Raw genomic sequence first — 16,311 nt, 5'->3', positions numbered from 1 at the left:
GTGAAGAGCAGCAGAGGGTATGTGGATATGCTCTGTCATCCTGAGGGGTCCAGCTGTGGCACACAGGTCCTTCTGATAACTCCAGACCAAAGGTGACACTTCTGTGCCCCAAGGTGCTGGTCCTGCAGCCCAACAGGGGCTCAGGGGCTACCTGGGGAGCTGGGGGCTGCCTCTGGGAGGATCAAACCTCTCTGTCCCAACAAGCAAAGGAGCAGGACAGAGGAGAACTGAGGGTTAGGCCAACAGCACTTTTACAGCGTTGGGTTTCTGACCACAGGCACAGCTTAGAGGTTTTGTGGCTGCTGCCTGGTGTTTCTGAAAAGCCAGGCTCTGGCATGGTGCTCCCTCTGCAGTCTGAGACACATCTTGCCCTGCTTTGTTCGAGGTCCTCTAGAGAGGACTCTTCCCAAAACTCTCAGATGACTTGGCGAATCATCAGACCTGAGTCAGTAAACATGGGTATCACTCTGAGGTCCTCTGTCTCTCCAAAAAAACTTCCTTTAACCTTTTTTTTTTTTTACTTTTCCCTCTCTTCCTTGTCTGTGTGTTCACAACCCACTTTCTGGCTTCGGTGTCTGGCCATGACAGATGTGCCTCCTTTCTTCCTTTGCTAGTGAGAAAGCAGCAGTCCTCCCCCTCTGCCCTACCTAGATGAAAGCTTGCTTTCCACTTCTCACCAGGGGTTAAAGCGTGTTCCAGTTTTATTGGAGCTTGTGGTCAGTTCTCTTCCTCTATGGATGTTTATATTAAAGACTTTCATTACTGGTTCTCCGTGCTCTCTCTAGGAGTGCTATTATTTTCCGCCCATAAAATTATTTATGGACTAGTAATAAATATGCCCTTTTTCTCTTTTTTTTTTTTTTTCTTTTTAATGGAGTTGGCCTGATTGGTAACATATTGGGTTAGGAAAGACAGCTTTTTGTTGACAATTTGCCTAGCACAGCTGCCTGCCCGGGCAGGAATGATGCTGTTGTTGCACATGTGTACCCACGTGCATGTGGTGTTTTGTGGCCACCGACTCCCATGGTCATTTTAAAGCTGTTGCACCTGTGTCACCCAGGTCAGAGCTGCACCACAAAACTCACTGGACGGTAGGAATTGCTTCCTGCAGTGTTTCTCAAGAGGTGGCACCAATGAGCAAGGGAAAGGCTGGGTCCAAGAATCATAGAATGGTTCGGGTTGGAAGGGAACTTAAAGGCCCTCTAGTTCAAACCCCACCTTCTGCTAGACTGGGTTGCTCAGAGCCCCATCCAGCCTGACCTTGAATGTTTCCAGGGATCCACAGCTGCTCTGGGCAACCTGTACCAGTGTTTTACCATGCCTACTGCCATGCTGGGAACAAGTGGGGTGTGTGTCTGTGCCACCTAACGAAGCATCTGCCAGGCCCTGTGGGTTTGTCTGCAGGTGGGAATTGTTATGATTCACAGATATCCAGCCATGCTTTGTTCTCAGTTTTTAATACGTCTGATGAGGAGAGACATCAAAATCACTTGTAAGCAAGTCAGGATGTGTAACATGCAGGAAATGAAACAGAAAGGGGGAGAGGGAGGGAGGAAAATTAAGAAGATAGCCTGCTGTGGCCAAGCACATAATAGGTATTGAAAAGGACTGGGATGATAATCAAGTCAGCTACTGTTGGTCTAACTTGGGGCCAGCGTCCTTCACTCTCATGTAGATGCACTGTAGGAAGAGAAAGACCAAACTCTCCACCTTAAGCTGTGTAGTCCAGGGAAAGCCTCACCTGACCTCTCCAACCATCTCTCCTCCCCTGAGGAACCACACTTGGAGTAGGAGGTGGTTGGGTTAAAACAGGCTGGCTCCCTGGGACTTTCCAGCTGTAGCTCTGTCCTGGGGCGCTCCTTGGAGCTGGTTGTGAGCACTACTGGCTCTTCCTGCTTTCTTTTCCTCTCTTCTTCCTTTCCTGTTTCTTTTCCTTCCTTCCTCTGCTTGTCTCACTGAGGTAGGCAGTGGGGATATACCAAATAAAAATGTTTGAGCCCTCAGGTCCACTCCGTGCAGCCAGGCCAGGTCTGCAGGAGAGCAAACCCTGGCTCAGGGAGCAAGTAGACAGCAGTGGGGACTCACTCATGGGGCGTTTGCTGCCAAGCACCTCCCTGCAGGGTGAGACCCCTGAGCTGAAGCCCAAGGTTTTCTCCTGTTCCTGTGAGTGAGCAATGCCTGACGTGGCACAAAGCCCCCAAGGCTGGGCTGCCACCACAAACGGCGTGGTTGTCCCCTCCACTCCCACAGCTGGCTCCTTGGGCTGTGCCCGGCCAGCTGGGACTTGTCCTCTTCCCAAGTACACCTTTGCCTTGTATTTGTGAGCTTCCTCCATGCCAGTGCTCAACACAAACACTCTATCGGGCGGATCTCGATCAAAACGCATCTCTGCACTGGGTGGGGGGGTACCAGGGTGGGGGAGGAAAACATTTCTGTCTTCTCACTCCCCAAGAACGCCTGCCCTGCCATGACTGATGCCACGAGTCTCCCAGCTGCCTCCTGTAGCCTTCGGGGCTGCAGGCAAGTGGCGAGTTGTCGGCTCTCCTCGCAGGCAGGGCTTCTTCCCACAAATCTTTCTGCGTGTTGGCTGGCGGACAGTTTGCAGTTGCTGTGGGTACTGGGGACATTCTTTGGGCTTGTTTTGGGGTTTTTTGGGGTTTTTTTTTACTGGAAACGTTTTGGAGGCAGGGCTGGTAGCTGTGTGCTCTGGGTGCCTCACTGGCCTGACCTGCACTGTGTGGGGTAGGAGTTGAAGCCTGGTGAAGAAAGGGCAGAAAAAGGGTCACCCAGGTGTTGCTCAGTTTTAAGAGCAGCAAATGTGGGTGTTGTGAAGATGCTATAAATTTATGGCAAGGTGGGACTGATAGATACGGAGAAGACTACTAAAAGGGAGAAGGGGAATTAGGAGGGAAAGGGCCACTTTCTGCTCCCTTCCTTCCTTTCTCTCTTTCCACCCACTTGCAGCCCTGCACCTCTGCAGTCCTTACTCCTGCTCTCTCACCACGTTCCCTCTTTCTCTCTCCCTTGCACATAAGGGATCAGAAAAGCTGTGTTTGTGCCTGCTCTCAGGGTCTCTCCTGCCCTCCTTCCCAGGTTTGCTTTGAAAGACCTGCAGTGCCCACCTCCCTCCTACTCTTCCTGGCCTCCTCCGGCGCTGTCCCAAGCCGGCAGCACAAGCCGACAGTCACTGTCCAGCTGACTGACACAGACGGATGGAACCGCTCTCTGGGTGAGCAACCTGTGGGCTGTGACACCGAGAGGGACACCTGGAGCCCCCACTACAGCTGTGATCTCTCACTGAGTTCGGTGCTGTCATCCCTTGTCCCCACCTGTGGCATTTTCTGCCTCCCATGCCGGTCTGTGGGGACGCGGGGCAGGAGCACACGGGGTAAATCAAAAGCAAAGCCCTGGGGCTGAGCCAGTAGCTTCTTTCTTTACCCATCTCGCAGGGACGTACGAGCTGTCGTGCCAGCACAACCCGCTCGTCGTCAACGTGTCCCGTGGCCAGGAGGACCCATCCCGCCCGGTTGCTTCGGTGCTTCTCAACTTCTCCTCCCCTCTCGTGGGCGTTGCAGCTGTGGCCTTGCGGACCCCGGCTCAGCCTGGCTCCTCTGGCCCCACCACCTGCCTCCTGCAGCACGAGGAGGGCTGTGGCCAGCAGTGCTACAGGTATGGTCTCCTCAGGGCACATCCCAGTGGGCACCCCGGGTTACCTCTCTCCTCTGGGGATCTGTGCTTGAGTTCTGGGGGGTTTAACTTCTCATTGACTATCTTGTGACTATTCTCAGGTGGCTTTTGAGGGTTTTTGGAAGTTCTGAGGTAATGAGTCTTGATTTGCTTATCTCTCTGAGGGGGAAAGGCACAAAAACAGATTTTGTGCATGGTTTGTGCGTCTGCACAAAACTGTATTAAAGGACTGTTTCCTGGTGGGAACAGCGAGCTCCCTCAGCTAAGAAGTTATCACTGAGGGTTGTTGCTAAAGCTGAAGTGTTGACTTCTTCACCATGTGTTTTACAAACTCCATCTCCATCCATCCCAAGCTCCCCCACGCTGTGGAAGGTGGAGATGAAGCTCTCCCCCTCCTCTCTGTGCTCACTCCCGGCCTATCCCAGGCTCCTCGCCAAGTCTCACGCTGTCCCCGTCGTAACTCGGCGATAACACTAATAGTGGCAATCAGCACTTGAATTTATTGATTTATTATTATGTCTGCCTTCATAAGGCAGCAAGCGAGAGTCAGTGTTTGCAGAAGGGGCACCACTCTCCTAGCGGGTCGTGCTGGTGAAAGGATGGGGAAGGACTGGTCTCCAAAATAGACTAAATAAACAAGGCAGTAGGATCGTGCCGAGCAGAGGCACAGACCCAAGGAGGAGCAAAGGGCTGGTGCTCAGCCTGTGTCCTAGAGGGGTGGCAGGGCTGAGGACAGCCAGACCTGCCAAGTCTGGCTTTGCTTTTGGATCCCAGGCTCCCTGAAGTTACACGCGTGTGCTGATCCAGGGCTCCAGCTCAGCCAGTTACTCAACCCGCACTGCTGGGAATACCGGTCTTTGAGTCGAGCTTTGCTGGAACTGTGGGGGTGTTAAGCATGGAAGGGGTTTGACCAGGGTCATCACATCACTGCTACTGTTGTATTTCTCCTGCTGATGGCCCTGGAAGGATGAACGTCCCTGATAACAAATCAGTGTGCGTGTGTTTGTCTAAAAGCCTGTGGGATTGTGGCACAATTGATTTATGTAGAGTTCTGGAAACCATGAAGTTGCTTTTTACTTTCTCTGTCTCTTTTCTTTTTTTTTTTTTTTTTTTTTTACTATTTTTTCTTTTTTAAGTGCATGTGTGATTTATACAGAAACATAAATCTTAGTGAGTCAGCATGTAAATATTATTCTCAGCCTTACATTAAAGGATCAGCGTCCACCTGAAATGCAGTACGTTTCCTCCTGGTAGCTGTTACAGTTATGTACCCACATGCTTCTAAGACCCCAGCCAACTGATGTGGTTTTTCAATTACATTTTCTCATCCCTTAAAATAATTCTGCATTCTCGTTGCTTGAGAGCCTCCCCCTCCCCCTCAGAAGTGACTGCAAGGAGGAACAGACTGACTGGACCCAGCTGAACCTTGACTAGGGATGGGGAGATGCCCATATAGGGGCAAATAGAGTGGAAAATAGATGTTTTTCTCTTAAAAGTCTCATTATATCTGAAGCACAAGCCAGTCCTCATATCACCAAGACACACTGAGTGGTGTGCTGTCCCCTTTGCATGGGCACAGCAGGATCCTCATGTCTCCTCTTCCCTTCCCTGCAATCCCACGGGCTCCCCATGGCCTTGGCTTAGCAGCAATATGCTGAATTGCAGGATACACACGTGCCCTTAGCAAATACTCAGAGTAAATCAGATTTGTAGAGTTTTCAGAGTAGGAAATGCTATTCATGGTATTGATTTTCTGGACTTAAAGGCTTGAATATTTAGAGATTTTAGGCTTACAGCTTCCAGTAGCCACACTAATAATAAGGGATCTTCCTCTGTTAAGTCAGGAAACATCCAAGTATCCCCCCCTTATTATATTTTTTAAAATCTGTTACATCTCCAAAATAGCATAGCAGTATTTTTACTTTTAAGGGCTAACGATTCATTTCATATAAAGCAGGAGGACTCTGGGAGAGAAGAAAATCCTCTATAAAAGTCCAGGAATAGAAAATCTTCAGAGGTTGAGAGACATTCAACTGCAAAAGATCACAGAGGGTCCGTGTTCCTCCCGCACAGACTCGAACGGGCCATTTGCACGCGCCCAGCCTCACATACACAGTACGTGCATGTGAGTGCTTTCCTAAAATAACCCGGGAAAGGGACAGTAACAAAAGCAGTAACAAAGAAACGAGGTTTCCTGACTTCAGCCTAGAAGTACTCCATTGCCAAAATAATAAATACATGACAGCTTAGTATTTCTGTAGCATCTCTCATCTTGAAGGATCTCGCAGTGCTTCGCAGGCTGGGGAAAACATCGAGGTCGTGTTTGTGCTGATGGAACGCAGCCCTCTCCAGGTCAGGGTGCAGCAGGCGTTTGGTGCTGGAAAAGTGCATCCTTGTTTTGAAGCAAGAGTTGCCTTCTGCTTTTGTAGCCACTTGAGGTGCTGAAGGTTGGCAGAAAACTTGCAGGCCAGAGCAGTGGTGTCCACCCATCCCACCTCGCTGTTATCACCAGGAACCCCTCTCTGCTGTCTCTGTCAGCAGATCAGGGGTCATCTATGCTTTCTGTTCCCAACCTTAAAAAGTCAGGCAGAAATCAGACTTTTAACAAGTTTCCACCCAGAAGACTCAAACTCTCTCAGCTTTCATCTTTTTCTTTGCATTTTCAAACCGAGCCACAGGGCCTCCTGTTTTCCTTGGTACAGGCTATACCCTGAACCAGGGGAATATATTTCATTTCCTCTGTTATGTTTATTTTTAACTTGGTTTTATTTTTAATGTGTTTTATTTTTTGTTAGCATATGCTGGGAAGGGCCTGGGTGAGTTCACAGGAAAGGTGCTACAGGCAGCAATCTGTGTCTGTGTTTCCTGTGTAGTGCCACCCCCCAAAAGTGGCTGTAAGGTGTCAAGGGGAGTCTGGTTTGGATTCCTTTTGTATGGAAAGTGGATGTCAGGGAGAGAAAATCAGATGGAGGAGGAGGAGGTTGTTTACTTACTGTCAATTTGTAAACTTCACTCAGCAAAGAGGGCTGTTTCCCAAACATGTTTTATTTGTTTTGTTTTCTTTCTTCCAGGCACCAAATTATGCAGGGTCAGTTTACAAACTGCATCTGTGCTGTTGTGAACATTTATGGGGACCCTGGTTAGAGATGCTGGGGTCTTATTTCATAGAACTGTAAAGTGGTTTGGGTTGGAAGGGACCTTAAAGATCACGATTCTTTCCCTCTGGCCTAGAGTGCCCCCTGGATGGAGTAACCATCCCTGGAGGGATTTAAAAGACATGTAAATGTGGCACTTGGGGACATAGCTTTGTGGTGACCTTGGCAGTGCTGGGTTAATGGTTAGACTTGACCTTCGAGGGCTTCTCCAACCTAAATGATTGTATGATTCTGGGGTCCTGCTGTTCTCCTTTCCTGGAGCATGGGATCACCTCAACCTTTGCCTCAGCCATGGGGACCTCTAAAGGTGCTTCTCCTTCAGCATCAAAGCCTGTTGATCTCTGGCACTTTTCTTGTGGGTCCCTGACTGGCTGATGGGCAGCAGTGCCCAAGGCTCTGCTGTAGGACTTGATCATTCACTTCAATTGGTGGCTTCAGTGTCCAGATGGAAGGTGTCAGGGATAACCCTTGGAGGGACAGGGACCATTTTCATGGAGCAGCCCACTCCATTCGCTCTCTGCAGCCTATTCAGCTTATTGAGTTTAATGCTATGTATATGGGCTTTTTTTATGATGCTCAAGATATCTTCTGCCTTTCCCTGAGACTAGCCAGTCTCGCCTAGGAAAAAATATCTCCCAACACAAGTTTTTCACCAGTTTGATCTGGAGTCAAATACAGGAGCTGTGAAACAGTGTGCTTGGTGTCACCTCATGGAAAGGGTCACCCAGTCCTATAAACTTGTTCCAAGCAGGACCAACCCCTGATACATCGAGGGAAGGTGGATTACAACACAGAGCATTTGTGTGAGGTGCAAGGCAGCTTTCCTTTCTGACCTTGGCTCCTGGTGATACCCTGGAGCTTGATCTTGATTCCTTATTCTCTTACCAGTATGGATCTGATGTGAATCATGCAAAGCCCTCTGTCCTTCCTGTGTCCCATGAAGAAGGAACAAGAACTGGGAACCCCTGAGGTTTGCCTGCAGAACCCTTGGTGTACCACTACAGGCAGCCTCCCCTGTTCTGCCCTGCCTTTCCTAATGTCATACAGGCACAGGGATTTTTCACAGGAACTGGATTAAACTCATCCTTCAGAAAGTTCTCTTATCTCCTGTCACAAGCTGCAGGAGGTCATGAGTCCACCATTTCCCCTGCTGAGCTGTTCTCATACCCAGTAACCCTCTCTGCTGAGAAGGTGCCTCTGATTTCAAGATGAAAGGTGTTGCTTTTGCTCCATCCTTGTCAGAAAGGTCTCAATGCCTCCTGCCACAGATGACTTTTCTGTGTGTATGTGTCTGTACAGAGCCGTCAGATCCTCTCACTGTCTCCTCTCTGTCGAGATAAATATTTTTTCCTCCTTAAATCTTACGGTATAAGTCTTGCAGCTTAGCTATGTCTTCTGCTGGCAGCTCCCCTTTTGAAATCTTTCTGCTATTTCTATGTCTCTCATGGTGGTGGATGTGGATTAGAAGTGAATTCCTATGGGCAAGCTGAGAAAATGAGGTGCAGTGTGTTCCTGTGGGGATTGGATATGGATAAATGTGTTCTTTAGGTATAGTCTGTCCTGGATCATGTTGGGAAGCTGACTAGACCAAACCTGACATCTCATTCAACCTCCCTTTCTGTTCTTCTATACATCTATTTTGGTGTAGCAAACAACAACAACAACAACAAAAGATGGAAATGAACTCTCTGGAAATATATTGAGTTGGTTTACTCTTACTTCTTTTTTTTTCCCTTGTGGCTGCAGAGGGACCAACAGATCATTCGATGTGTTCCTGATGCCTTTTCCCTGTCTCTGAGGCAGATGACAGTGGATGACTCACAGGGATGTTATTTTTTTTTGCCAAGTTTCTTTGGGAGTCACGTACAGGAGCAAACACCTTTTCTTGGGATGGCAACCTCAGTGCAGATCGTAATCAAGAGGCATCAGCACCGTTGGGTTTGTACACGTAGCCTGCTCCCACAAGGGTTGTTGCCATCAGATTTACTGGAAAAGTGAGACCTTTCACCTCCACGGGAAACACGCCTGAAGGGAGACATTCCCAAGTATTTCCAAAACACCTTTCCTCATTTCCTAGCTATTCTCTTTTGCTAGACCACATTGGGGTAAACATCTTTTATCTCACTGATGTTGAGTGCTACAATCCAGGCTCCACCAGCGTACGTGCAGTGACGACTTTTAACTTCAGGAGATTTGGCTGAAGCCTTTACCTTTCTGTCAACATCTCCTATAACCCCCTCTACCCAAAAATTCGCACCATGAGAAGAACTTAAAAGTTTCCCCTGTTAGGAGTTGGAGCTTGATGATAAGGGATGTTTTAGCAGCAACCTCTGGGTCGAAAGCTTGGGTAGATGCTACAGCAATGTACAGATGATTTATTATACTTCAGGCAGCTGCACTGCATTTGACTTGGCGTAGCTTGACGTGGGTAAATCTATCAGTATTCTCTGTGTTTTGTGAAATAAGTACTGTAAAAGATGAAATTTCAGCTTTTCAGAATTTGGGATCTGTCACAACAAAAGCAATGTCTCCCCATCAGCCTTGCCACCCCTGGCTCAACATGCTCCATTGCTGGCAGTGGCTTTTGTTCTAGAGGGATGAAGGATTCTGAAGGAAAAGTATTGCTCTAGTTTTTAGAATTGTTCTCATTTCAGGACAAGGCTCTTACCATTTTGGAGCAGTTGGGGCCATTGCTAGGCAGAATTTCACAGCCTTCCAGATCTGAAACTTCCTTTGATGTATAAGTTATGGGACTTGGTGAGCCCAGAAAATTGTGCAGGCTTGTGCTGACATGGAATAAGTTAGAAGAAAAATCTTGGTATTTTGTAAAAATGTTGTTGACAAATCATTAGTTTGAGCTTCAAAAGATGCTGGGGTAGAAGTGGAAATTTTTTTGGATGTTTCAGGCAGAAAAAAAAAATAAAAAAAATATTGGCTCATCCCACATCTTATATGGCCTGAATCAGAAATGGGCAGGAGTCAGGAGTTTGCAGCTGCGATACAGGAATTTCATTTATCATCAAAAGCAGAAAGAGCTCCTTCATGCTGAGATCAGAACTGGGCTAACTGCACCATTTCCTTGTCCAGCCTTCGCTAGGGTGTTCCAGGGGCTGGGAGCCACGAGTTATTCCATCGCTTTACCCGAGTCCTGGTAAAGCGTGTGGATCATGATGGGGCCAGGCCACAGGGCTTTTTTCTTTTTTTTGACCTGCACTTGTACACCACCAGGCTCAAGAGTGTCCTGGCCTGGAGTAAAGCAGTGACAGCAACGATGATGCTGATAACGACAAAGGAAGTCACAGAATCATGCAGTATTCTGAGTTGGAAGGGACCCACAAGTAATCAAGTCAAAGTTTGTAGGTAGAATTGATGTATAGTTTTTTTAAGCATAGGGATATATTTGAGAAAATCAGACAGCTTTCCGTGATGTGAGCCCCTCTTTAGGTCTGCAATAGCAACACCAGACTTCAAAGCTATGTGTAGGATGAGAACAGCTTCTCGGAACTTGAGCTGATTGCTCTCAGATCATTTCCAAAATAAAATCTAGTGGGTATTGTGGGATTAGGGGTGTAGTTAATCAGAGAGAAAACAGTGATAGTCATTTTCTGGGACAAAGAAAAAGGTAATTATTTCAACCCAAATCTTACTCTGATTTCTAAAATATATCTACTTGCACATACAGAACCTGTGCATAAGTATATATGTGATAAATATAAAAAGAGATATTTTGATTTATGACCTGTAATTATCAGTCTCTTATATATAACTACCCTATATAACACTTTGTATTTATAATACAGTAAAAAAGTTGCTGATCTCTCAATCTACTTTTATGCCCCATTGCCAGTTATGCTTCTGAGCTGGTGGAAAACCATGATGTGCCCAGCATTGCTGAAAAGGATCGGTTCTTGCTTTATTGTTATTTAATAACAGCATTGTCCCAGCTGCTGAGGCTGCCCCAGATGATGTGCTGTCCCTCCACCAGCACCAGCAGAGCTGCTCCAACCAAGCTCTTGGCTTTGGATGTGTCTGGAGGATGCCACCACCCACTCTTGATCCAGTGCTGCGATGAGCAAATGCTCCATAACTCAACATCGTGACCACCAACTTTTACTGTGAGGGTGGGGAGGCCCTGGCACAGGTTGCCCAGAGAAGCTGTGGATGCCCCCTCCCTGGAAGTGTCCAAGGCCAGGTTGGATGGGGCTTGGAGATGGGGCAACCTGGCCTAGTGGAAAGGTGCATCTTCATGAGTACCCATGACTGGCGTAGAAGGGGATGGGATGCAGAAGCAAGGCTGGAAAGAGAAGTTCCTCTGCTCCTGCAGAGGAACTGCAGGAAGTTTAGGAGAGCAGCTCCATCACAGGGAGGTGGAGTTTAGGGATGGGAGGATGTGTGTGCTGGGGGCACAGGCAGGGAGCAAAGCAACTGCCCGGAGAAGGTGACTGCAGGAGGGGAGGGAGGGGAGAGGGCTACAATTGGTACCAGATGCCCTCAGAAGCTAATGACCTGACAAACGCTGTTGCTCATAAAACAAATTCTTTAAAAAGGAAGCAAATGGAAATATAAGCTAGTGAAAGAATTTGCAGCAGCTGCCCTGAAACCATTTCTCACTTCATAAACAGGTCTGCATTGAAAAAACAGCCCCTTTCTTCTTGTTCTCCTTTGTGGTCCCCTCCTGTGCCCACCGGCTCTTTCAGGGCTGTGGCCTGCAGGTTTCCACCGTGTCTTTGGCTCAGTGGACTGGTCCAGAGTCAACAGCACATTGTGTTCCCGCAACGTCTGTGTCGGCACCGATTTCTTCTTTTTTTTTTTTTTTTTTTTGGTGTCATTTGTGGTATTTCTAGCTGTGCATCCTTGGCTGGAGAGGGTGAGTGAAGGCAAGAGGCAGAGGCTTGCCTCTGCCTCGCTGGGAGAAAGGCAGCCCGTGGAAAAGGCCAGGAGCCCTGTGCAAAGCAGAGACCAGAGGGAAGCGAGGTGTTCGGGTACAACTCCTTCCCTTCTCTCCCCACTTAATGCATGAAGCTGCAGCAGCTCTGCCCCTGATTGAGGAGGGCTGAGGTCAGTTTTTGCACCTATACCACTTGGTAACAGATAAAACCAGGCTGGCTTTATCTGTTACCTATACCACTTGGTAACAGATAAAGCTCTGGATAACCAGAGCATGTTGTGTCAACCCCATGTCTTGTGCCCATTCCATCCCAAGTAATTAACCTACTGGCTGCATTTCACTGTTGGAGATCATAACCCTTTGGCGAACACTATTCTTCACTGTGGGATTGTTTGTGATGCTTAAATAATCAGTACCTAATGACTGGTCCTCAGTGGGAAGCTGCCGCAGCAAGGAGGAGGAGGAGGATGTTTATTTCCAAGGAACTGGTGATGCATTGCAAACTTTCCTGTGACCTCTTGTAGCTTGCAGTGGTGCCCAGGGGAGGTTACTCCTCCTTTTAGCTATGTCTCACCTTAGTGGCCCCAGGTGAGTCTGTAGCACTTGTCCAGGTGCATGCTGGGAAGGCCTTAATCCCAAAAAGTCTGACATCAGCATGTACAGGCTTGAAATGCTGTGTGGGCCTGTGGAAAGAGCAGAGATGCTGAAGACCATCACAGCGGAGTGGGGAAGTGACAAGAGTGGGGTGGAGGGGCCAATTGCATGTCCAACTTCTCCCTTCCATCACAAGCTGTGGTTGTAGCTGTGTGGACATGAAGGGGGACTGCATGTCATCTGAAGAGTCTCTCATGGATGTTTCCCTAATATCTGCAAGAGTTTCTTCTCCAGCTAAACTTTTCCTCACAGTTGGAGAATCCTCTGTGGATTCTCTGATGTCTAATACATAGTTTGACATACCCAACACCCTTCTATCAGCAAAGGGTTTAAAAAGGCCTCTTCATCTTTTTCTTCCTGACCATCTGTTTCTGCAAGTTTTGTCTTATCCTGTACTAAGGCTGACTGAAATTGAGGTGTGGATTCAAAACTCATACAAAAATATACCTCCTGCTTCCCCTCTCTTTGTCACCTCCCTCTTTTTGTTCTCTTGGTCCTCCCTGCAACGAGGCCCTTTGGTGGCAGGCTGTATGCAGGCTCTGTCCCACACAACCTGCACACCCTGGGGCAGAGGAGCTGGAGTAGCCTCGCCAGGCAGCATGGATTTTGGAATGTTGTTGAGCTGGGCCTCCTTTCATCCACTTGAAAGAACACAATGGTTGCTGGGAAGGTGTGAGATGGGGTTGGGATGAGGTCCAGCCAAGGCAGAGCTGGGAAAAAGTACCCTCCTGGCACCATTATAAGGAGACTTCAAGCCTGGAAGAAGCTGGGGCTGAGGGATAGGTGTGCATCTCCAGGAATCTAGGACCTGCTGAGTGTTCCATGCAGGGACCACCTGGAGAGAGCCCTTCCTTGCTGAAGACCCACTCATTGAATCCTTCTCTCTTCTCCTCCACAGCTGTGCCCACGGTGCCTGTGTGGGGTCAGGAAGCTGCACACAGCCACTGCTTGCTCACGCCGCCACCCTGAACTGCACATCGGATGGCCCGGGGCACATGGTGTGCACTGTCACCTGCCAGAGGGGCTTTGTCCCCCGCTCCAGCAATGGGAAGAGCTTGGGCCTCAACCAGGTGAGTGGACCCTCAGGCGGGGGCAACCCCATGGCCTGTTGGACCACAACCTAGTTAAGAAAGATTTAACCACCCTGCAGCGGTAGGAGTGACCCCAGAACACCTTGTTCCTCCAGCTCCAACCTCCTCACTGCTTTTCCAATAAATCCCAGCCCAGTGTTGCTCCGGTGCTGGAGCTCTGGGCTCATGGCTGGTGGTTCTGCTCTGGAGATCCATCTCCTTCCCTTTCTGCAGTCCTACTTCTCCCAGCCCAGTGCTGTCTGCAAGACCACAGCCCTGCCAGGCTGAAAGGCACTGCAGGGGATGTCCCAAGCCAAGGTGATGCACTCCCTGCAGAGGGAGAGGTAGGCATTCCTGTTCTCCATTGGGCATCGCTGGGAGGGTTAAACATCCCTGGGATGTTTTCTCTCTTAAAGCTGAAGTTAATGGCTCAGGAAAAAATGAAGTCATTGCAGAGCAACTATATTTAGCGGCAGCTGAGAGCACGGAGAGCTTTTTTTCCTTTGTGTTGCGTTGCAGGAATGCTGCCCATGCCAGTGGGGCAGCACAGAGGTCACCATGAAAGAGTTTGTCCCACTTTCCAGAGGGCTGGGGGATGCCTTGTAAAAGCCACATGCACGCACAGCTCTTAGCTGTTGACAGAGGAGACCTGGGACTGATGTGTCCTCAGGAGCTGAGCTGCCTTGGATCCGGGCAGGGCTGTAGGCACAGCATGTCCTATCCTTAGGATGTTCCAGGAGGGGAACTTGAGTCTCCAGAGCTGAGGTGGTTCCCATGCCAGACTGAGTGAGAGCGTGAACTCGTGTGGGGTGTGGACAGATGCAGGTGAGTTGGGCCATCTTAGCAGGGAGGGCCTTTCCTCTCCGTGGAGATCTGGAAGTGCTCGTGACTCCCGGTAGGCACGTTCCCCATGCTGTGGCCATCGGTGTTGGCCAGAGGAGAGGTGGGCACTGGAAAGTGCAGTAGGGCAGCTGGGGATGCCCTGCTCAGCCCCTGGTCACTGGGAGGTTATTAATTACATGGTCATATGGCTCTGTGGGCCGAGGCATGCCCGGGGAAAACAAAATGTTCCCATTCTCTGAAATGAAACCGCACAAAATAAATCTGCCTCGGGTGACAGTTTTCCTATGTTTGGCAACGAGATGGGAAACTTCTGAACAGAGCTTCACCATGTGGCTGTCACAGCAGATGGCAACTTGCAAATGCCTTGCCCTGAGCCCTCCAGTGATGTTACTGGTCTGGCTGTGACCTTACTCATCTCAAGGCATTTTGGGAAAATGCACGCAGCTCTTCTTCTGAGCATCCTCTTCCACCTCATTCAGCTACACTATTATCCTGCTGCACACTCCAGAGGACCAGACTCAGGTTTGGGGATGTCCTTGAGAGCCACCACATCCAGGTTCAATAAAAACATGCTGAGAGGGAGGACAGGTCACATGTTTGACTGTACGAGCAGCGTGGTTGTGCTCAGCAAGTGAAGGGACATCAGGAACACACCTCTTTGATCCTTAACCCCTGGCTGAGAGCTGGTGGATTGGAGTGAGCAGTCTGGGAGTGGAAATCAATAGATGTGGTTGGAAGGGGCCTTTAAAAGATCACCTAGTCCAACCCTCTCCTCATGGCTAGGGACACCTTCCACTAGACCAGGTTGCTCACGACAAACCATCATCCACCACCCAGTTTTGATGAAGTTGGTAGCACATTTTGACCATGTTTAGTGGTGGGGCCATGGGGGTTTATGTTCTCATGCAGTCCCCCATCTGTGTAAGGGCTGTTTAATTAGGATTGGTAAATGAGGTTTTACGATTTCAGTGAGGTCTGTGGGCTGAGGCATGAGGGAATTGGTGCATTTAGGGAAAAACAATCAACAGAAGAGCTGCCTGACAACAGCTGAAGCAAGACTTGATCTTTTAGGGGAGAAAATTGCAGCGCACGGAACTGGGAATAACTTAGCTCAGGAAGTTGGAGTGTATCTTGAAGGGACTTTCCTTTTTCCCTTATTATGCTCTGGCACTGCTCAGACAGTGCACAGTGACTGGAGGGTTACCCCAAGGGCCATTTGCTGCTTTCACACCCCATGTGCCACCCTGTGAACAGGTAAGGCCTTTGTGACTCAGTGTCCAGAGTGGGGAGAAAGGGCACAATGGTGGAAGAAAAATGCTAGAGAGCTCTCTTTGTCCTGAAACCTGTGTTGCACCTTTCTGCTGCAATGGCACACCAGTAGATTAAAGTTCCCTTGCAGGAACTTTGGATGGAGCTTTGCTTTTTCTGCTGCAGGAGGTGGTGCTGATGTGCAGCTCGGGACGGTGGGACAGATCTGTGACTTGTGACCCCATCGACTGCGGTGTCCCTGACCAGTCCCACGTGTACTATGCTGAGTTCTCCTGCCCCATGGGGACCACCTACCTGCAGAGATGCTCCTTCTCCTGCATCCACCCAGCCAAGCTTCAAGGTACGGTCTGGAGCGCTGAGAGATTTAACCACCCTTTTTCATGCCACCTTTCCATGCCTATCCCAAGTTGTTCAAACCATTGGAATTTCCCATTTATCCTGGCTTCTGCCAGCCAGGTGGGCTCTTACTTCCCGAAATGGTGGGTGTCCATCCCCCTCAAGCAGAGACACCACAGTGTGGGGCTAATTCCCTCTGACTCCCATCCCCTGGCTGGCAACCCTTATCCCTCCACCTCAGGGTGTAGCAATGTCTTCTCCTGATAGCTGGTGAGGCCCAGCAGCCTCAAGTATTATTGGGATGAGGGAGACAAGAAACATGCAGGCAGCCAGTGTGGACAGACAGAGAAGACTTCAGAGAGCCAGAAGTGGCTGGGTGCCTGGTGGCCGTGGGGAGGCCTGTGGTTCA

At 49.2% G+C, this 16,311-nt stretch overlaps 1 protein-coding gene across 1 annotated transcript in view; it reads left to right on the top strand.

The window, feature by feature from the left end:
- PAPPA2 (pappalysin 2) overlaps positions 1-16,311 on the top strand; it is an 87,389-nt gene that overhangs the window by 41,991 nt on the left and 29,087 nt on the right. Inside the window, exons 12-16 of the mRNA XM_051793505.1 lie at positions 3,094-3,229; positions 3,450-3,669; positions 13,283-13,454; positions 14,926-14,928; positions 15,732-15,906. Coding sequence (XP_051649465.1) covers positions 3,094-3,229; positions 3,450-3,669; positions 13,283-13,454; positions 14,926-14,928; positions 15,732-15,906 — 706 coding nt within the window. The remainder of the gene's footprint in view (positions 1-3,093; positions 3,230-3,449; positions 3,670-13,282; positions 13,455-14,925; positions 14,929-15,731; positions 15,907-16,311) is intronic.

Source organism: Manacus candei, unplaced genomic scaffold (assembly GCF_025592945.1).
Source record: "Manacus candei isolate 608988 ecotype Guabito, Panama unplaced genomic scaffold, ASM2559294v1 h1tg000005l, whole genome shotgun sequence".
Classification (NCBI taxonomy): Eukaryota; Metazoa; Chordata; class Aves; order Passeriformes; family Pipridae; genus Manacus; species Manacus candei.
The sequence above is the reverse complement of the archived record's forward strand: the minus strand, read 5'-3'. Positions and strand labels throughout refer to the sequence as shown.